Consider the following 22909-nt stretch of genomic DNA (forward strand, 5'->3'; position numbering starts at 1 on the left):
AGAATATCTGTATAAGATTAAAATATGTTTAGATCCAACAGTTTTTATTGGGTAGTTTACAACCTCTGAAAGGCTTGGGATTAGATAAGCTTCTGCTTGCTTTTGTATATTTAGCTTTATCCGTAGCGAAAAAATGTATTGCTAGTACGTGGAAAGATACAAATATGATTGATATTAATAGATGGGATAATGAGATGAAATGTTTAATAATGGGAAAAATTACGTATGTTTCGCATGATAATTATATATTTTCTATTAATAAGTGGCTGTTATACTCAGAATATTTACATTTCAATTTATATTGATTAGATTTTAATATGTATATTTAACCTTTTTTTAATATTCTTTTTTTTATGATCTCCTTAGGAGAGTTGGCTGAAGGGGGGGGGGTCTTATTTCTTTTTTTTTTCTCTTTTTTTTATATATATTTTAAAAAATGTTCATGTTTAATTGCTGTATATGTCATATTATTTGTTTTTTTGAACAAATAAATAAAGTTTAAAAAAAAAAGGAAAGATGAGGGAGAGGAGAAAAGCATTGGAAAGATGGATTGGCTGATCTTTCATTGTACTTGTCAGTAAATTTGTAAAATACTCAATTAGATCAGCACAGAATTCCATCCAATTTACAGATGATTGTTTGATAATTAACTCTTCTGGCCGGAATTACTGTAATAGAAACATCAGTCATGAACCGGAAGATGATGCTTCTTTGTTTTTATACAGTATATTGCCATATTAGATCAAAGCTATAGTTAAGAGATTAAATTAGGAATCAAAAGTTTGTTGCAGAAGTTTATTTTCCTGTGTCAGTTATGAAACTTGTATTTGATTTATTTTGAATGAAAACCACCTGCTGAAAATATACTGAAATGCAAAGCAATTTTCGCTCATCTCTGAAATGTATGTAAAATTTTAAAAGCTTTTCATTAGAACAGGTTTACTATCTGCTGAGTTGAATTACTGAGTGATTTATAGAGGTTGGGGATGTTTATATGTTAATGAGTTATTGTTTCCATATGTAATTGTATATTCTATTACATTGGCATTTCTAGTTGGAAGTATATTTACAAAAATTTTACTAATCGATGTTATTTATTGCTCCAATGCTATTTGTCCATTCTTGGCGTGTGTATTCTTGTTCTGAAGTAGTGCCTGGCCACCTGACGTGAGTGTACATTAGGATTGGGAATCAAAAATCGAGTCTGTCACATTTGTGCATTCAATTATTTGTAAAGCCAATAGTGCTAAGTGATGTTTGTGTTCAGAAGCAGCACATTGTGAGAATCTACGTTTCTCATTGGGAAATGTTGGTATAGTACTGTATGTGTGGAAATGATTCAGTGGGTTTAACTTTGATTGCAGCTTGTTTGAGAAGAATATAAACAAATCTATCTATTAAAAAAGTAGGGCACTAATTAAAAGATTATGGTTGCCTTTTATCCCCTCATGCAGTTTTTTTTGGATATAAATGAGAACTTTTTGAACATGAGAAATAAACTTTTAAATTACAAATGTGATTCTAAAGCAAAATTGTTTGAATAGTGACTGAATTGAGAAGTTTTTTTTGTGAGCATGTCAAATTTAAAGCAGTATATTTATTTATTACTTGTCATGCTGTGACTGGCTTGAGTGTTTCTTCCCCCAATTTAAGCTTAATTTACGATAAAACTACAAAGGAGATCAGTGCAATCTTTTTGCATCCTGAGTGTCATATTCATCTATTACTGTACATTATAATGTAAATCCACTAATTTGCTGCATAACACCTTTGCCACTAATGTGGACTCTTGTTACTCCCCCCCACTGTTGTTTGAGGGGCTTCCATATTGTCCAATGAATCCCATCTCTTGCAATTTCCTCAGACTCGTAAAAGTTTTCATCACAAAGTTTGATCCAATTCCAATTTAAATATTGCTGTATCTGCTGCTATCACCTCTTTGCGTTCCAGTTCGTTTGTTGTTTGTTATCGTTTCATTTGATGTCTCTTTTGCTCATTCTTTAAGATGGTGGATAAGCAAAATGTAAAGAAGGTGTGAAGATACTGCAGATGGGTCAAGCGGGTGGGCTGAAGGAGTATGATTTTTGGCAAATATGAAGTTTTCATTTCAGAATAAGAGCAACTCTGGTTATAACAATGAGAGATGACAGAATGTCGCTGTACTAGGTAGCAAATAGAAAGTTTGCACTTTGGAAGAAGAGGAATTCTGGTTATAATAGAGACAGATGACAGAATGTCGCTGTACTAGGTAGCAAATAGAAAGTTTGCACTTTGGAAGAAGAGGAATTCTGGTTATAATAGAGACAGATGACAGAATGTCACTGTACTAGGTAGCAAATAGAAAGTTTGCACTTTGGAAGAAGAGGAATTCTGGTTATAATAGACAGATTACAGAATGTCCCTATACAGGGCAGCACAGTTAGCAAAGCGGTTAGTGCAATGCTATTACAATGCCACAGGTTCGAATCCAGCACTGTCTGTAAGGAGTTTGTATGTTCTCCCTGTGTTTACGTGGGTTTCCTCTGTGCGCTCCGGATTCCTCCCACCCTTCAAAGGTTAATTGAGGAATTTGGTTGGCACAGGCTCGTGGGCCAGAAGGGCCTGTATCGCGCAATATGTCAAATTTATAAAAGGAATCTTGTTCTTCAATGTAAAACATAAGCATTGTCTGCAATCAACAATAATTAACAAGTTGTCTGGAAATTATGGATGTGGATATGCAATGAAAATCAAAACAACTGATGCTAGAATTGAGGTAAATCAATGCTGGAAATGCTCAACGGAGGAAAAACTGAGTGAAAAAAATAAGATAACTGGCTTGGCAGTAGGAGTTGTAAGCATGGACTTTATAAAGGCATTTGACAAGATCCCATTTGGTAGACTGATCCAGAGGTTAATTACATGAGATCTAGGGTGAGCGAGCTAATTGGATAGAAAATTAGCTTGGAGGTAGTGAAGGGTTGTCGTTCAGGTTGGAGACCTTGAGTGGTTTTCTGAAAGGCTCTCTGCTGGTGCCCTTTTTCATAATCTAGACTTGGATGATATATAATTGGCGTGGTTAATGGATGACACTAAAATAGTGGTACAGTGAAGAAGTTTATCTTCAATTACAACAAGATCGAAATCAGTTGGGGAAATGAAATGGCAGAAGAAATTTATCTTGGACAGCTGCAAGGAGTTGGATTTCTGGAAGTTAAATCAGGGTAGGATTTACATAATAAATGGTAGGTCTCTGGAGAGTGTTGCAGAACAGAGGGATGGGGAGGGGGAATATGCAGTTCCTTGAAAGTGACAACACAGGTAGACAGGGTGGTGAAGGAAGTTTTGGGTACAATTGAGTGCAAGGGTTGGGATGTCACGTTACAATTGTATGTTGGTGATGCTGGACTTGGAATTTTGTGTAGTTTTAGTCGTTTATATGCAGGGAAGTTGTCATTAAATTGGACAGTGTACAGAAAAGGTATGCATGGGTGCTACAGTTCTGGAGACTGTGGTGATATGTAATTCCACCACTAGGTCACCAGGGGGCATCCCGATGACCTTGTCTATAAAGCAGTCCAGAGCTACAGTCTAGCCTTCCAGGTTCGTCTTGCAGAGAGACAAGACCTCTTAGTGTACACATTAGTTTATTAAAGCTGTCTTCTACTCGCACTGCTGGTGTGGTAATTGACCTCTTAGTGTACACATTAGTTTATTAAAGCTGTCTTCTACTCGCACTGCTGCTGTGGTTATTGTTAGTACAGAGACCTTTAAATATGAAGAGATATTGACTGGTGCTTTTTGCCCTGAAGGCTGAGGGATAATCTTGTACAAGTTGTGACAGATTATATCATATATTATGTTTAGATATGCTTTTGGAAGAGATAGATTGTGGGGGAGTTTTAGTGTAGGAAACAAACACTTCACAAAACATATTTAAAATTCAAGAGCTCTGCTCAAACCAGAGGCTTTGTAAAGACAATGGAAACTGTCTTGGTGAATTTCTATTGCTGCTGGGTTTTGGGGACTTCTGGGCCTGTAATAAGGTGTATAAAATTGCAAAGGTATGGATGTTATTGTTTAGTTTTTTTTCTCAGGATAAGGGAGTCTAAAACTTAAGGTCATAGGTTTAAGTTGATGGGAGGGAAAATTTAAAGTGGTGTGGAATTTTTTCAGATAATGAGTGATGCATATTTAGAATGAGGTACCAAAGGAAGTGGTACAGTTACAACATTTAACAGACATTTAGATGGGTGCATGGCTAAGGAAGGTTTAGAGAGATGTGAGTTAAAATAAATACAGGCTAAAAGGGCTAGCTCAGGGAAGCAACTTGGCCAGTGTGGATGAATTAGGCCAAAGGACTTGTGTTCCATGCTGTAAAACCCTGACTCCAAGGAGATGCGGGGTTGGGCAATTGTGGGTCGCAGGCTCCAATGTTTTGTCAGAGAGACCAAATTCATCACAGGAAAACTTTGGCAATACTGTTCTTATCGGTGAAGAATGTGGTTTAATTGGTGGAAGAGTATCTGGAAGAAGCAAGGTATGAAAAGGGAATTAAGCAAGTTTTTATTCATGTTGCAGAAATGCAAACTGTTGTTTTAAAATTAATACCAAGAAGCTTCCTCTTTGGCATTTTGATGTGGGTGCTCATTTCACTTCCTTTTCATTATGTGAATATAACATTCAAAACAAAATCAACAAATTAAACTATTAGAACCACCTTAATAGCTTCACCTTAAAGAAAATCTCATTCAATTTCAAGTCCCCAAGTATCTGAGTGTGCCCACTTTGTATAAAACATTACATGCTGCAATGAAGACTCAAAAGTGCTGGAGAAACTCAGCAGGTCTTCCAGCATCTATAGGAAGTAAATGGAAGCCAATGTTTCAGGCCTGAACCCTTTGTCAAGGTACGAGCAAAAGACAGGCAGGCTGTCTTCCCCTCTTCTACCATCAACATTACTGTCACCTACAAATCCTCCATTTCCCACACATCAGCCCTGGCCCCCTCCATCCCCAGACACAACTCCCCTTGTCCTCACCTACCACCCCACCAGACTCCTTATCCAACATATTATCCTCTGCAATTTCTGCCACCTATAATGCAATCCCATCACCGGACCCATCTTCCCCTCTCTGCCTTCCACAGGGACTGCTCCCTCTGTGACTCTTTTCCACTCCTCCCTTCCCACCAATCGGCCCTGGGTCCTAACCCTATGACTGCAGAAAATACTACACTTATACCGAGACCACTTCCCTCACCACCATTCAGGGCTACATTGGAGACAGTGGGAGATAGCTTCATGAGCACCTTAACTCTGGCCAATGTAATAGTGGGATCTCCCAGTGGCATTTCAATTCCCCAACCCATTCCCATGCTGACATGTCTGTCCACGGTCTTGTGCACTGTCAAATGGAGACCTCCTGCAGTTGGGGGAACAACACCTTGTATTCTGTCTAGACACCAAAGGTATTGACATTGACCTCCAGTTTCCATTAGCCCCTCACCCCCACAGTCTCTCTCTTTCTCTATCTGTATCTCCTTTCTTCCAGCTCTGCATTCACAGAGCTCTACCCCCATCAATTCTCAGCTTTTAGCTCCTGCCATATTCATGACCACCTATTGCCTTCTTGCTTGTTGGCCTGCGCTCCCCCCCCTTTGCCCACCCCCTTCCCTTCTCCACTTGCCTTTTTATTCAGTCACCTGCCTGCTTTTTGTACAAACCTTGACGAAGGGCACAGGCTCGAAGTGTTGGTTGTGTATCTTTGCCTCCAATGGACACAGTGGGACTTGCTGGGTTTCTCCAGAATTTTTGTGTATTAGTTGCAATCATAGCGTCTGCAGAATTTTCTGTTTTACTACTATAACTGTATACCATTTGAAGGAGGTATTTGAGGTCCATAGTTTCACATAGTTTTAAGGACATTACTCTCACAGCATTGGAAAATATAATCACTGCTTGTGTATTTACCTGAAAGACATTCAAATAATGTGCATGCAATCCAGAACAAGGGCATCAAGTACATTTAGATTATGCCAGATATCTAACTTGTCTAAATTTGCCCTTCAAATATTTATCCAATTCCCTGCTGAGAATAACTATTTCAAAGCCTGATCTGTCTTTGAACTATGCATTCCCGATCATCTAAATCAGTGGTTCTCAACCTTTTTCTTTCCATTCACATGTTACTTTAAGTCATCCCTATACCATTGGTGCCCTGTGATTAGAAAGGGATTGCTTAAAGAAAATCTCATTCAATTTCAAGTCCCCAAGTATCTGAGTGTGCCACTTTGTATAAAACATTACATGCTGCAATGAAGACTCAAAAGTGCTGGAGAAACTCAGCAGGTCTTCCAGCATCTGAGTATGTGAGTGGGAAGGTTGAGAATCACTGCTCCAGACCCAATTGTTCCTGAAATATTTTGCTTGAGAAAAATTGTCATTGGCCCATTTCTTTTGGAGCTCTGAAACCATGCACATAACGAGTCAAATTAGGTACGATTAAAGCACTGGTTTTCAAACTTTTTCTTTCCACCCACATCCCATCTTAAGCAATCCCTTACTAATCACAGAGCACCTATGGTATAGGGAATACAAAGCAGTATGTGAGTGCAAAGAAAGAGGTTGAGAACCATTGATCTAAATGAACAAAGCTTAGTACCAGTATAACATGAAAGTCTGCAGAAGCCATGGTTGAAGTAAAACACAAAGCTGGAGAAAATCTGCAGGTCAATCAGTGTCCTTTATGTAGCAAGGTAAAAAGACATATCTGATGTTTCGGGCTTAAGGCATTCATCAAGGTATGGAAAAATGTCGACAGACGTCCGAACAAGAGTGGAGGTGGGTGGGGGGGTTGGTCACAAAGGTGATAGGTGGAGGAGGGAGAAGATGGCAACGATCAAGGGGAGGTGGGATGGCTAGGTGAAGGGTGTGGGAAGGGAGGGAGGAGAACTGGGAAGGAGAAGAGGAGAGTAGGTTAGCAGAGACCAGAAAAGTCTATGTTAATGCCAGATGGAAAATCAGGTGTTGTTCCTCCAATTTGCAGGTGGTCTTGGTGGGCAGTACATAAAGCCATGGACCAAACAAACTGAGTTTTGTTTACAGTCTTTACTTCAATTGAAATCAAAGTTTTGTGAGTCTTATGTGTTTTGTGTCTTAAGTTTTTTTTCTGTGGGCTGGTTGGAAATATAACTTAGACTTTGATTACATATGTTATATTTAGGCTGGGGAATTTATTAGTTTTACACTGTTATAGAAATTTGTATATTAACCAGTGGGCATTGTTATAAAAGGGGGGATTTTGAATTAAAGTTTGAAGGTGAATTTTTGTTAATAAAATAATTGTTCATCTTTACCCCTGTGTGATTTGCCTTTGTGGTTGCTGGTTTGATCTTGTAACAACTGGTTGCAGGCAATTCTTAAACTGTGCGCAGATGTAAACATTTATGAATTCCGCCAGGCTTTAGTGTTTGAAAGGTAAATGGTTTCCGCTCAGGAAAGTTCTTGTTGTTTTTCAGAGAGAGATTTGTTTTTCCTGGACACAAACTGATCTCTTCTAATCAGCCATTTCAGTGTCTTGCTGAAGAAACTTGTCCCATCAGGGTTTTCCAGATGATAACCTCTTTCTTTCAGGTCACCACAGAGTTCCTTTTTTCAAGTGAAACATTAGGCAGCCAGTACTCTCCTGTTGTATGGACCACAAGGGCTTTGACCAGGCTGAACTAAGCACTCACAACTGTCTTCAAAATGGGGTTTTTCCACAAGCTTGTCCTGTTCCAGTCCCAGCTGCTGCTGAACTGTAAAAACTACAGAACTGAATTCTGAGGAAAAAAACCTTTTTGACTCTCACTGCTTGCAAAACCACATGATCCTCTTAGAATAGTAACCTGCACTCAGACAGACTGCGGCTCCGAGTTCTTTCATCTATTGCTTTTCAAAGCAACAATTCATTTGTAGTCTCTATAGGCACTCCTCAAAGCTTTTTCAAAGGCACTCGAAGCTGGCCTGTCTGGCTTGAGCAGAGATCCAGTATTTTAAATGAGATCTGTTTTGAAGTGTTTGTATGTGACCTGCACTAAAAAAACCTGCCACAATTTATCTCCCAAAAAAACATATCTATATACAATATAAAACACAACATAATCTGTCACAGTACACTAATGCCATCTAGTTTCAATTTATCTACCTGGGGACAAAGACTTAGAACAATTACTTTATGCATGCCCCCTCATTATTTTATAAACCACTATAACGTCACCCTTAGGCTCCTGCACTCTAGGAAATAAAGATCTTACCCACCTCGTTCTAAGTATTCTTTAGAAAGTGAATTCTTTTATGTAGGATATTTGTTTTCATTCCAGGTTTATGGTGTAGCTTGTAGTTGGGAGAATCCTCAAACTGCAACTGTGAATGTTCTTTTCTCAAAGTAAAAAAAAATCCTGGAGATGCAAATCAGGCTGGATCAATAATAGCTGGTAATATTTCAGGTCCATACCTGAAGTCAAATTTGGATATTTAAATTTATTTTTTTTTAGAAATTGATAATTGAATTGGAGGCCTTCATTTAAAAAGAAAGATTGAATTGGCTAGGTCTTTCATCACTGGATTGAACGATACTCAGAGGTGACATAATAGAGCTACACAAGGCAAAGAATTGACAGTGTCTAATATGCATGATAGGGGCAGCTAAAGGCATTGAATTGCTTATTGTCAGATGTACTGTGGAAAATCTGCTTTGTGTGCTATCCAGCTAAGTTAGCCTCCACATAGCAGAATAAAAAGTGTTCCACTAAAACAAAATTGCAGCATATAGTATGTAAAACAATAGAATAGGGTAGTGTGAAACCGAAAAGTTCAGTTCAACCATTCAAAGCATCATCTTGTACTAATGTGGGGGGTGGGGGGGTGGAGATCCAGGCAAAGGTTTAAGATGAGACAAATGGGATCTGAGGGGTTAATCTTTTCCAGTGTAATTCATATATCTGGAATGAATTGCCAGAGGAGGTGGTGGAGAAAGGAGCAGTAACATGTAATAGGCATCTTGATGGATGATTGAGCAGGTAAGGAGAGATATGGAATCAATGAATGCAAGTGGGATCATGATTGGTTGGCATAGATGTGGTGGCTTGAAGGGCCTATTTCTAAGCTGTACAGTATGACAAAAGCAAGCTTGTTTGAAGTTGCAGAGGATGGGGATTTCTCGAGAGTCTAAAATAATCCAGATGTAAATCATGGTTGATCTCCCTGCATATGTTGGGCTTGTAAATTTCATTAACTTTGCAAAGTTCCATCCTGCTGTCACTTTCATGGTTCATATCTGATGTTCCTTCCCCTATCTCCAAATCTTAATACAGGAGATGTATTAGTGACCAGTAGTGATTTCAAGCCTCCCTTCAACCGTTCCCACCCTGCGATTAAGTCTCAGTTCCTGTCTTTGAGCTTCTGTGGGTCCATTTTTTCTGTTTGATGATGAGATTTTCCACAGCAATGCTTCTCTTTCTTTCTCCTTAACTGTGTCCACTTTACTTCCTACACTTCTGTTCTCAATTCCCCCCCACCACCACCAATAACCCAGAGCAAGAGATTTTCCGTTTTTGCCCTCTACTCCACTAGTCTTCACAATATGCCACATGCCATCCTCCATTATTTCTACTGTCTTCAACCAGATGACATGAGGTACATCCTTGCCTTCCCTTTATCTTCCAAAGAAACTTTCCCTCTGACCCCTTCATTCACTCTTCCATTAGGGTTAGGGTTAACCCTAACCCTACCCCTGAGATTCTTTTTCCTGTCGGCCAGGCAGAATTTAACTGTAAACTGTACTCAAGAAGAAAGAAATGTATACAAAAGAAAGAAATATAAACAAACTGTGCAAATACAGAAAATAAGTATTTAGTAATATGTAATGAGCAAAATAAGAGTCCATTGATGAGTCTGTGTTCAGGAACCAGATGGTTGAGAGGTAGCAGGTGTAATGGCTCTTATGCATGCAACCTCACAAGAGGCTCTTTTACCTTTTCTCACCATCCAAGGATTTAGACAGTCTTTCCTGGTGAAACATTAATCTGTTTATACATTCAATATACTGTAGTCAAGTTTATTGTCATCTAATTGTAGAAGTACAACCTGACGAAACCGTGTTCTCTGGTCCTCGGTGCATATTCAAGACGAATTTTATCAATATAAATAAATATTGTTTTGTACATATAGGCGTCTCAGAGGGTCAGTGCGAGCCGTTCTTTTGGTCGTTAAGCGTTCTCGCTGCCCGTGGGAAGAAGCCGTTCCTCAGCGTGGTGGTGCTGGCTCTGATCCTCCTGTATCTCTTCCCAACGGGAGAAGCTGAGTGTAGGGTGGAAGGGATGCTCAATAATTCTTCACACCTTTTTCAGTCAACGATCCCAGTAGATCATGAAGGAGGGAGACTAGTGATCCTTTCTGCCATTCTTATGGTCCTGTGGATTGACCTCCGATCCATTTCTCTGCAGCAACCATAGCAGGATGCTCTCGGTAGAGGTCCTATAGAAGGTTGACATAATGGTGGCCGGTAGTCTTGCCTGCTTCAGTCTTCTCAGGAAATACAATCGCTGTTGTACCTTCCTGACAAATGAGGAGGTATTGAGTGTCCATGATAGGTCACTAGTTAAGTGATCTCCATGGTACTAGGTGCTCTTCACTCTCTCTACTACAGAGTTGTTGATGTGTACTAGAGGGTGGACATTCCTGGTCTTCCTGAAGACCATGATCATCCCCTTCGTCTTGTCCATGTTTAGACTCAAGTTGTTATTCACACCATTTCACGAGATTTTCCACCTCTTCCCATCATTGTTGGTGATAAGGCCAGCTACTGTTGTGTCACCTGGAAACTTGATGACATTGTTGGAGGTAGATCTGGCCATGCATTCACAGGTCAGTAGCGTGAACAGGAGTGGGTTGAGCACACAGCCCTGAGATGTGATGGTGATCGACATTCTGCTACCGACCCAGACAGTCTGATCTATTTGTTAGGAAGTCCAGGATTCAAAATGCCATTTTCATTCCTCATCGTACACCCATTATAATCTTTCTGTCTTTGTCTTCTGCACCGTTCTAGTAATTTCCACCCAAGCTTCAGAACAGTACCTTGTAGAACAGTACCTTGTAGAACAGTACCTTGTAGAACAGTACCTTGTAGAACAGTACCTTGTAGAACAGTACCTTGTAGAACAGTACCTTGTAGAACAGTACCTTGTAGAACAGTACCTTGTAGAACAGTACCTTGTAGAACAGTACCTTGTAGAACAGTACCTTGTAGAACAGTACCTTGTAGAACAGTACCTTGTAGAACAGTACCTTGTAGAACAGTACCTTGTAGAACAGTACCTTGTAGAACAGTACCTTGTAGAACAGTACCTTGTAGAACAGTACCTTGTAGAACAGTACCTTGTAGAACAGTACCTTGTAGAACAGTACCTTGTAGAACAGTACCTTGTAGAACAGTACCTTGTTTCTGGCCTTGCTGCAGCTCCCAGGGCACGACAGAATTTGACAAGTTTGATAACTGGCATATTCTTCAGGTGGTCAGTTGTGGTATCAGGGCTGCAAAAAAGAAAATCCATTTTATAAATGGTGAAATGTAATTGCAAACATTAAAAGAAATGCTGTTTTGGGAAATATTAAAACCTTGTTTTCACAGCTATGAACCGTGTTGTGTATTTGGTAACAGCACAAGAAAAATGTTTCCAGAAGGTGATGAATGTAATTTTCAACAAGAAAACAAAATTTCGATCAAGAGATTCCATGTTTGGTCTCCATTTTATCGAGGGTAAAAATAAATGCTAAAATGTAACTGCAAACATTAAAAGAAATGCTTCAACGTCTTCAATTTCAGATTTGCAACAGCTGCTATGTTTGGCAACACCTTGTTTTTTCTTCCTTCTGCTATTTATATCTCTATTTCCATTACTCCTGATAGATCAGCTTAGATTACCTAATATTTATCACCTTCCTTCAGATGTCATCTTTTGTCATTTTAATTCTCTTGATCAGCACCCAATCATAGACATTCCTTTGTCCTCTCCAACTCTCAACAAGTTAAACAACCATTGGTTTTTCACTTGTTTCTGAGAGTTCATTGACCTGAAATGTTCTCTTCAGAAAAATAGTTGCTATTTGAGACTGCTTAAATAGCTGCTTAGTGTGTCCTGCATTTTCATTTTTAGTTCAAAGTTTCTTCCTCTGTCGTGGTTTGCTCAGAGAAATCTCTTGCCTGACTGGGCACCTTGGTTTCTATATTCTGCACTGTGGTCATCATGTTTCTCATATTTTTCATGACATGGAAAAAAGTATGCTAATTTGGGCTCCTCGATCACCTTAGAAAGTAAAGAATTGGTGATTTCGTTGATGTGCTGGCTATAGGAAAGGCCTCCTGAAGCGAGGACTCTCAGGAACTTGGAAGGTTCTAACCTTCTCCACCTGTGTCCCATCAGTGCATGGCCCCTTAGCCAGTGTGTGCAGGCAGCACCCAAGAGCAGAATTGATGTGGATGTGCTGAAGCTGTGTGGCAGTGACATTATCTGCTGCGCTGCTTCCTGTGGGCACTGACTGATGAGGTCTGTAAAATTTCTATTTCTAATCCATATTTGGTGATTTAAAAGCATAATTTCATTTCAGGTTGATGTGTTGATCTTTTAAATTACATCATGAGAGACTTCAGAAGTGTTTCTGTGTTCATACAAGCACGATTTACCACATCTGTGATGGCTGGTGAAATGTGGTCAGTTTGATCCCATATTATTACATTTAATAGTGACAACTCATCACAGCACTAAGAAGGTGCAGGTTAAGAGGTAGCAAAAGGTATACAATTACTATGGCAGCCAGCTACAAGTTAAATTGGTGCGAGAATACATTTCTGAAGAGAGTTCTATTGCATGGAATGCTCGGTCTAACTTTTCCATGCAACCAAGCTAGTTTCTCCACATTTGGCCCACATCTCATCCAAGTATGAACTTTCTGATTACTTTTATCACCCAATTGTATTCAAAATCATGTGAGGAATAAATGAGGTGAAAGAACTGTCTTTTGCCTAGAGTCGAGGAATCGCTAACCAGAGGACACAAGTTTCAGGTGAGTAGGGGGAGAGAAGTAACAGAAACCTGAGGAGGTAACTTATTTTTTAAACAAAGGGTGATGGGTGTATGGAACAGACTGCTAGATGATTTGGTTGAGGCAGGTATTCTTGAAATGTCTTTAAGAAAAATGATTGGACTGATACAAAGGTTGAGAGGGATAGCTCTGGACCCACTGCACTTTTCCTACTGTCACATCGCTCCACAGCAGATGCAATCTCACTGGTTCACCACTCAGCCCTGGATCACCAAGATTGCAGAAACACGTACGTCAGGCTCCACTTCTTCGACAATAGCTCAGCCTCCAGCACTCTCAGTACTGGTTAGCAAGGTCGAAAATCTGGGTCTCTGCACACACCCTTCCCCCTGGAAACTGAATCCTTGACTTTCACAAACGGTGCCAATCCACAGGATAAGAAAAATGAGAATGGTGATAGCGCCATTACAGGCATCAGTTCCCACTCCATCGAGGACATCGACAAAAGGTGGTGTCTTAAGAAAGCCGCCTCAATCCTCAAGGACCCTCACCACCCAGGCCATGTCCTCTTCACACCGCTATCATCGGGGGAAAAAGATACGTGACTGAAGATGAACACCAAGTAGCACAAGACAGCTTCTTCCCTCTCCTATCAGATTTCTGAATGGACAATGAACCCTAGACATTAACGCACTATCCTTTTTTTTTGCACTAATTTATTTTTAAATGTCATTTTATCACAATATTTGCACTCTAATGTTGCCGTAAAGCAACAAATTTTGTGACATGTTCAGGGCAATAAATTCTGATTCCGATATGGGCCAAAACGCAGGCAGGTGGGACTAGTGTGAATGGAACATTTGGGTTGGCATAGGCAAGTTGGACTGAAGGGCCTGTTTTCACGCTCTGTGACTCGATGACCTGAGATGTTCATCTCAGTGTCCCTGTCCCAACATGCCACTCTGAAATATTAATTGAAATGTTTATTTGTGACCTTCATTTTCAAATCAAATTGTAATTTTGTAATCAAGCCTTTTGTGTTATGAAATGTGTTTTTTTAAAAATGTCAATTGCTCTTTGGACACTGCTGAATAGATTAAGTGGGACTTAATAATTGCCATGGTAGTTGTCTGGGTTGGCTACCTGTGTGAATTGAGGAACACAAGTTGTAGATGCTAGTGTAGCGGCGCTATAGATAGAGTACAACTCCCAGGAGTCTAGCGAACTGGCATGGGATGTCAGAATGTCACGACATGGTGCGTGTGATTCAGTGTTTTAAAAGAATACACACATGACTTGAGTAAATGAATTCAGATTTACCTGCAACTGTGTGTGTCGTTATATTCATCAGCCACCACTGCGTTTTCAGCGGCTACAATTGGTGACTCTGACGGGTCCAAAACGAGCTTTTGGACTATATGGACACTGCAACTGTTGCAGTTAAGCTATCGGCTCTCTGGACGATGGAACCAGAGCTGTGGTTTCGACAGGCTGAGGCACAATTTCACCTCAGGAAGATCGAGGTGGAGGCGACTCGCTATTATCACCTCATCAGTGTCTTTGACCAAGCCACTGCCAAGCAAGTCAGTGACATCCTGCGCGCTCCTCCGGAGCCTGGAGAGCGCAAGTATGACACTGTAAAAGTGCTCCTGCTGTGAATTTACGGCACGTCTTGCAGAGAGAGGGCTGCCAGACTGTTACACGTGGAGGAGTTGGGTGACCGCGCTCCGTCCGAACGAATGGATGACATGCTGTGCCTGGCATCTGGCCAACGGCCAAATATGTTATTCAAACAACTCTTCCTGGAGAGAATGCCAGAAGACATGAGACTTATTATTCGCAGAGTTCTTTCAAAGACCCCAGGGCAGTAGCTGCAGAGGCAGACGTTCTGTGACTAGCAAAAAAAAACCCCACCCTAAAAGGTCTTTGGACAATGTCACTGCATCACAGCTGTCTGCACCGAGCACCTCTGTTGTTGACGCTACTTCCCAAGCCAATGCTCTCAACACACCAACTCCTATGGCGAGGCAATGTCTCAAGTCAGGCAGACAGCCTGACGACACTTCCACCTGGTGTTTTTACCACTGGTATTGGGGAACTTAAGAAGAACCTAAAGAAACCTAAAAAAAGGATAAGGAACAAAATGCAAGAGTCCGTCGCCTGCGCCACGACCCACTTCACTGATCTCAAGCATTCCACTACTGGCACAGTTGTAGTCACTTTATCCAAAAGAAATTAGAAAGGCCAAAAAAAGGCACGAAGAGGCTTTGGGAGTCAGAGTAAAAATAAATCCAAAGGGTTTCTATAGGTACATTAAAGGTAAAAGATTAGTGAGGGATAAAATTGGACCCCTCGTAGATAGCGAGGGTAGGCTGAGTGAGAAGTCAGAGGAAATGGGGAAATTTTGAATGATTTCTTTGCCTCGGTATTCACTAGGGAAAAAAAATATTGAACCAGTTGAAGTAAAGAAAAATAGTGAGGAGGTCATGAAGCATATAAGGATAACTGAGGAGGTAGTGATGGCTATGTTGAAAAAGATAAAGGTGGATAAATCTCCGGGACCGGACAAAATATTCCCAAGGACACTCTGGGAGGCTTGTGGACAGATAGTGGGGCCATTAACAGAGATATTTAGGATGTCACTGGTCACGAGGGTAGTGCCAAAGGATTGGAGGGTTGCGCACGTGGTTCCGCTGTTTAAGAAAGGGTCCAAATGTAAACCTGGGAATTATAGGTCCGTGAGTCTGCCGTCTGTGGTCAGTAAGTTGATGGAAAGCGTTCTGAGGGATGCTATTTACAAATATTTGGAGGTACAGGGATTGATAGGGAGTAATCAGCATGGTTTTGTCAGGGGTAGATCATGCTTGACAAACCTGATTGAGTTTTTCGAGGGGGTTACAAAAAAGGTTGATGAAGGGAAAGCTGTGGATGTTGTCTATTTAGACTCTAGTAAAGCTTTTGACAAAGTTCCCCACAAGAGATTAGGAAAAAAGGTGGAGGCATTAGGTATAAATAAGGAGGTAGTGAAATGGATTCAGCAATGGTTGGATGGGAGGTGTCAGAGAGTAGGGGTAGAAAATTGTTTGTCCAATTGGAGGCCGGTGACTAGTGGAGTTCCTCAGGGTTCGGTCCTGGGTCCACTATTATTTATTATATATATTAACGATCTGGAAGTAGGGGTGGAGAATTGGATAAGCAAGTTTGCGGATGACACAAAGATTGGTGATGTTGTGGACAGTGAGGAAGATTACCGTAGATTAAAAGGTGATTTAGGAAGGCTGGAGGTGTGGGCTGAGAAATGGCTGATGGAATTTAATAGAGATAAGTGTGAGGTGTTACATTTTGGAAAGGCAAATCTAAATAGGTCATATGCATTAAATGGTAGACAATTGGGGAGTGCAGAGCAACAAAGGGATTTAGGAGTTGTGGTAAATAGTACCCTCAAGGCTGATACTCAGGTAGATGGTGTGGTGAAGAAGGCATTTGGAATGTTGGCCTTCATAAATCGGAGTATTGAATTCAAGAGTAGGGAGGTTATGATAAAATTGTACAAGGCATTGGTGAGACCAAATTTGTAGTACTGTGTACAGTTTTGGTCACCAAATTATAGGAAAGATATAAACAAAATAGAGAGAGTGCAGAGAAGGTTCACGAGAATGTTGACAGGATTTCAAGGTTTGAGTTACAGGGAAAGGTTGTGCAGACTAGGGCTTTTTTCTCTGGAGTGTAGAAGATTGAGGGGGGACTTGATAGAGGTGTTTAAGATTTTAAAAGGGACAGACAGGGTAAATGTGTTTAGGCTTTTTCAATTAAGAGTGGGGGAGATTCAAACTAGAGGACATGGTTTAAGATTGAAGGGGGAAAATTATAAGGGGAACATGAGGGGAAATTTCTTTACGCAAAGGGTGGTAGGGATGTGGAATGAGCTTCCGGCAGACATGGTTGAGGCGGGATCATTGGTTACATTTAAGGAAAGACTGGATAGTTACATGGAGAGGAGAGGACTGGAGGGGTATGGACCGGGTGCTGGTCAGTGGGACTAGGAGGGTGGGAATTTGTTATGGCATGGACTAGTAGGGCCGAACTGGCCTGTTCTGTGCTGTAAGTGGTTATATGATTATCTTCTCTCTTTGGCTTGGCTTCGCAGACAAATATTTATGGAGGGGTAATGTCCACGTCAGCTGCAGACTCGTTTGTGGCTAACAAGTCCGATGCGGGACAGGCAGACATGGTTGTAGCGGTTGCAAGGGAAAATTGGTGGGTTGGGGTTGGGTGTTGGGTTTTTCCTCCTTTGTCTTTTGACAGTGAGGTGGGCTCTGCGGTCTTCTTCAAAGGAAGTTGCTGCCCGCCGAACTGTGAGGCGCCAAGATGCACGGTTTGAGGCGATATCAGCCCACTGGCGATGGTCCATGTGGCAGGCACCAAGAGTTTTCTTTAGGCAGTCCTTGTACCTCTTCTTTGGTGCACCTTTGTCTCGGTGGCCAGTGGAGAGCTCGCCATATAACACAATCTTGGGAAGGCAATGGTCCTCCATTCTGGAGACGTGACCCACCCAGCGCAGTTGGATCTTCAGCAGTGTGGACTCGATGCTGTCGGCCTCTGCCATCTCGAGTACTTCGATGTTAGGGATGAAGTCGCTCCAATTAATGTTGAGGATGGAGCGGAGACAGCGCTGGTGGAAGCGTTCTAGGAGCCGTAGGTGATGCCGGTAGAGGACCCATGATTCGGAGCCGAACAGGAGCGTGGATATGACAATGATAGGGCTGTCACACCGAACAAATGTGCCATATTTCTTCTTCAAATTGCACGCAATTTTCTTCATGGAATACAACTCTGCATTTCCATATTCTATCGTGTAATATTTAGTTGGGAGTCAGACTTCCACGTGACCGCTAAACACTTCCTGGCTACTGACGAGGCAACTTTCACAAACTCAATTTGGTATCTGGACAAGTAAAAACTCATGTTCATAATGTTTCCCAGAAGGTACAATTCTGGATCCTGTGGAAAATCCATCTTTGTAATTTTTTTCAGAATGTCCCCAGGTCCTCCCAGAAAGATCTCACCTTTGTGCATGGCCAGGTTGAATGGATAAAGGTTCCAATTTCCACAGCTAAAAGCACATTTTCTAGATTTCTGATTTGGATTTATGTAATTTTTGTGGTGTGAGGTATAGTTGATGCAGGACCTGGCAACCTGTACTGGGTACTAATAACTGCTGTCATGCTGTCCAGGCACAGGTCTGACCAGCATGCTTATATGCTAGAAACGTGACCAAACACTGTGGTATGCACTCTGGCTGTATGTTCAAACTGGAACTCCCAGTAGCCAACTATTTCAGTTCCACTCAGTATTCCCACACAGACAAGTCTGACCTCTTTCAAACTCAAGATTCAAGATCATTTTATCGTCATGTAATAAAACAGATATAATATTACATGAAATTGAATTTAGTCTGACGTAAGGAAGGCAAAGATTCACCATCAACAGAAATTGCCCGGTGCTCCTTACAGTCAGAGAAAGAGAAGCAAAAGGGAGTCCGTGGATTTCCCTGCACTGCTCAACCACACAGACTGCATTCCAAGCCATTGGCAATCCAAACTCTGGATCCAAACTTATGACATGATCAGGAATCCTTCAGTGCCCTAAGCCCTTTGGGAGACCCTGTTGCCCTCGGCACCTCTCACATCCCAGTTCTGATACTTGGTACTCCTTCAGCCCGTCTCCAGACGTCCATAGGCTTATGTGAGTCCTTTGATCTCAAGTTGCCAGCAGCCTGCATGGGTTCCTCACCTCAAGTAGCCAACAGCCGCTAGTGTGCTCTTCAGCTCGACTGCCTTCGTGGTTGCCGACCTGTATGGTAGTCTCCTCTGCTTGTTTTCAAATGGCAGGGGGTCTCCCCGTTTTCTGGTGCCCTGCACCAGTCCTCTGCTTCCCAGGATTCTGCAACCTCTCAAGGCTGCTGCCAGCGTAGGTGCTGCCATCTTGGGCCAAGACCTCGCGGTCACAGGATTAAACCAATTACGCTCCTGTAAAAGGTTCCACTGTTTCTATTTCTTTATCTACTTTTCTTTTGATCTCCTCCCCCACCCCAACCCCCATCCCAGTTGTCTCCATTTGTCTTTCTCCTGTGCAATAGCTTCTTCCACCCCTTGTTCTCACTTTAAAGGATCTAAATCTGAAATGTTAGCTGACTAGCTGATGGTGTCTGACCCATTGACGTTCCCCCATTGTCAGCATTAAGTAAACTGAGGAGTTGGATACTGTATTTTGTTAATGTACTTGCAAATTAAAAATTGGTTTTTATTCTTTAAAGCATATTTTTGTTAGAAGCACTAAGCTGTCTACGATGCCTGATTTTGGGCATTTCTATCTATTGCGTGGGTTCATTAATGCCATGTTCTGTTTTCCATCAGATCGCTCAGTTAAAGCTAGTGTTCCATGGTACAATAATTGGAAAGACACTTTGACGCAGCTGAGTTCGTCCAAGTTCCATGCAGGTATTTTTTTAAGCTGGTGTGGGCTTTGCAATTAACGTGCTTTCCTTTCATTTTCCTTAATTAAAATATCTTTTCTTTTTGTCACTGTCTGAAACCCCATCTGCATCTTGACTGATATTTTTGTAGCTTTAATAAAGTGGACATAATCTTGAATGGCGAAAGAAAATTGAAAGGCCAAATGCCCTTTTGTTTTCCTTGCTGTGTCTGCATGGTATTAGTTGCAAAGATTAGAAATGTTAAGAATGGATGGAAGCTGAGATTAACTCCATACAAACATAATTTGTTGAACTGAACAGGATATCTGTAAATTCATCAGTTGGTACCTAATTCTGAAGTACAGTATTTTCCGATTTAATTCAACATTTCCTCTCTTCTTGCAGAGTACTAAATTGACTACTCAACCCTTATCTAACCTCTTCAGTCCAGCCCCGATCAGCTTTCTGCTCCTTGTCCATCAATTCACTCCTGTGCTTCTTCCTTTTAGTCCTTTCACTGCCCTCATAAGAATGCTTGAGAGACCATAGCAATCGCTCACACTAATCTCTGAGACTCTCATATTTCCAACTTTACAAAGTTAATGAAATTTACAAGCCCAACATATGCAGGGAGATCAACCATGATTTACAAGCATTTCAGTCTTGATCACCTTATCATTGATCATCTCAGCAGGTAGCTCTCATCAGAGCTATATTTACTTATTTATTTGTCTATTTGAATACTTGTCCTGTTATGTGTGTTATGTCTGGTGTCTTAATGTTTTGTACTGAGGACCAGAGAATGCTGTTTTGTCGGGTGCACTTGTACAAGCAGGTGACAATAAACTTGACTTGATTCTTTTTAGATCCACTTTCTCTCTTGCTTGGCCATCTTTCCATCTGACCCTCCACTGCCTTGCCATACTGACATCTCCTTCTTTGCTTGGTTCTCCCTCCACCTCTTTGAAAACCAGCTTATGGCATGGCTTTTGCCCAACCACATTATTAGGTGCCTGGGAAAACAATGGAGCACCTTGGATTGTCTTTGTAGATCACATCAACGAGCATTTGTCACCTATAATGTAGGTGATGTAGTGGACAATTTGCTCATACCAAGCTGTCATAAATAGATCCGTTCATGACTTTACAAATCTGTTTTCACGATGTTGGTTTAGATAGAATTGCGGTTATCTTTATCCATTTAAGAAGGCCTGTGAGACCTGGTTTTATGCCTCATCCTGAAATACAATGCCTTTGACAATCCAGCACTTACTCAGGACTGACACTGAAGGGTCAAGTTAGGTTGTGCTCTGGTTCTAATTATTTAGACACAATTGCCCCTTTTCAATATTGCTCTAATCTTGGAGGTATTTGCGTAGGTTGATAGATTGAATGGAACAACTGCATTTTCACTACACTGATCATTTTTCAATGTTTTGTGTTTGTACTTTCAGATTATTCTTCTGGTGAGCTTTGAGTTTCGTCAAGCTCTTGACATTGCACAGAATCTTAAAGTCCTATTCTTTTTTGAATGCATATAATGCTCAATCTTTGAATAGAAATTAACAGGCTCTGAGATGTCTCCTGTTTGCAGGATGGTCCCTATTTTCCCCCATTTCTGAAATCCTTGTGGGCATTTTAGTTTATTCTGTTCCTATTTTCAAATCCAATTAACACCTTTTTTGATCTGGACTTCTCCCTTGGCCTGTGTTCAATCTTTATTCTTACGGCTTCCTGTTCTTTGTTTATCCTTGAAGAAGGGCTCATATCCGTAATGTCAGTTTTATATCTACTTCCTATGAATGCTGCAAGTCCGGCTGAGTTCCTTCAGAATTTGTGTGTTTTTTAATTTACTTCATCAAGTGGTAAGCAGAATGGGGAAGTATTGCAAGACCTTATATTTTTTAAAAAGTTTCTCACTGCTAATAATACAATTCTTTTAAATATTTTTGAGTTAACATATAAACTGACTTACAAAATTTTAAGGAAAACACAGAACAAGTTATCTTAGGTACACACAAGTACAAAAAAAATAGAACATTAGACAGTTCCTTAATCCATATGAGAAATAAGTTATTGAATTAATCTATGATAACCATGTTAAAACCCATATTTTCCAAATTAATCCAAGTAAAAAAGTGATAAAAAGAAAAAAAACTAAATCTATATCAACCCCCTCCCTCCAATTAAGATAACCTATATAAAAGAAAAGAGAAATTATGGATCGGACAGTGAGTGACCTTCAGACATCGGACAGATAATCTCCGAAACATTCAAAATTCTTAATTTTTCCAATCATATGAATGGGCCCCACATCTTTATAAATTGAAACTTTCTATCTTTAATGTTGTTTCTAATTTTTTCCAAACTTAAATAGGACATTACATCATGTAACCACTGTGTATAGGTAGGTAAAGAGTCATCTTTCCATTTCAATAAAATTACTTGTCTGGCATAGTAAAGGCTAAGACTTACTCCTGAGTTGCAGACAGAAGTTTATCTGGCTCACATGAAAAATCAAACAAAGCAATTAATGGATATGGTTCTATTTTTAATCTTAAAAATAGCCAATAAAGTTTAAAAACTGTCTTTCCAAAATCTCTCTAAATTTGGGCACTCCTAAAGCATATGAATCAGTGAAACATAAAACTGAGATAATTTATTTGGACATATGAGTTCTATGTACCACCTTAAATTGTAATAAGCAATGCCTTGCACAAAATGAGAAATCATTAATTAAGCAAAGCAAAGAGAACCAATCTTCATCTGAAAATGTTATGTTCAAATCTAATTCCCAATTGTTCTTAATCCCAGCTATTAAGGCTGATCTTAAATCTAATAAATCATTATAAATATGATATTAATCCACGGGGGGAGGGGGGGGGACTGTAAGTTAAAAAAAATCAATCAAGAATATTAGTATTTGAGATTTGAGGAAAATCATAAAGCTTGGACTGAACAAAATGTCTAACTTGTAAATATCTAAAAAATGTCTTTGAAAGATTCCAATAATACAATTCAATGGAAGAGTTAAATTATGCAAAGAAAACTTGTACTAATCTTCATGGATATTTTAAGTTATGAAGATTAAAATATTCCTTTTTTTTGTAACCTATTACCATATGATATAAATAGTTGAAGGTAATTGCCAATCTTTATTCTTCACTGTTATGAGCCCAGAGGACTCCAAACCCCAGCAGCAATAGAAATTCTCCAAAACAATGGATACTTAAACAAAAGTTGCTTTTGATTTTCTTTAAACATAATAATCTTTAACTTATTACTATTAACTTAACCCCTTCTAATTTTAAGTGCACATGTATGTAATGTGTATATATTCTCTGTTTCACTGTCCAATCATTCACTTTTCA

The 22909-nt window shown here is 40.2% G+C and overlaps 1 protein-coding gene across 4 annotated transcripts in view; it reads left to right on the plus strand.

Moving 5' to 3' along the window:
* trappc8 (trafficking protein particle complex subunit 8) overlaps positions 1-22909 on the plus strand; it is a 206965-nt gene that overhangs the window by 24637 nt on the left and 159419 nt on the right. For 3 of the 4 annotated variants that reach the window (XM_069922556.1, XM_069922558.1, XM_069922559.1), the window contains one exon: positions 19480-19563. The exons of the other annotated variant lie outside the window; for it this stretch is intronic. In XM_069922556.1, coding sequence (XP_069778657.1) covers positions 19480-19563 — 84 coding nt within the window. The remainder of the gene's footprint in view (positions 1-19479; positions 19564-22909) is intronic. 4 annotated transcript variants of the gene reach the window in all.

The sequence above is a fragment of the Narcine bancroftii genome, chromosome 2 (genome assembly GCF_036971445.1).
Source record: "Narcine bancroftii isolate sNarBan1 chromosome 2, sNarBan1.hap1, whole genome shotgun sequence".
NCBI classification, from domain to species: Eukaryota; Metazoa; Chordata; class Chondrichthyes; order Torpediniformes; family Narcinidae; genus Narcine; species Narcine bancroftii.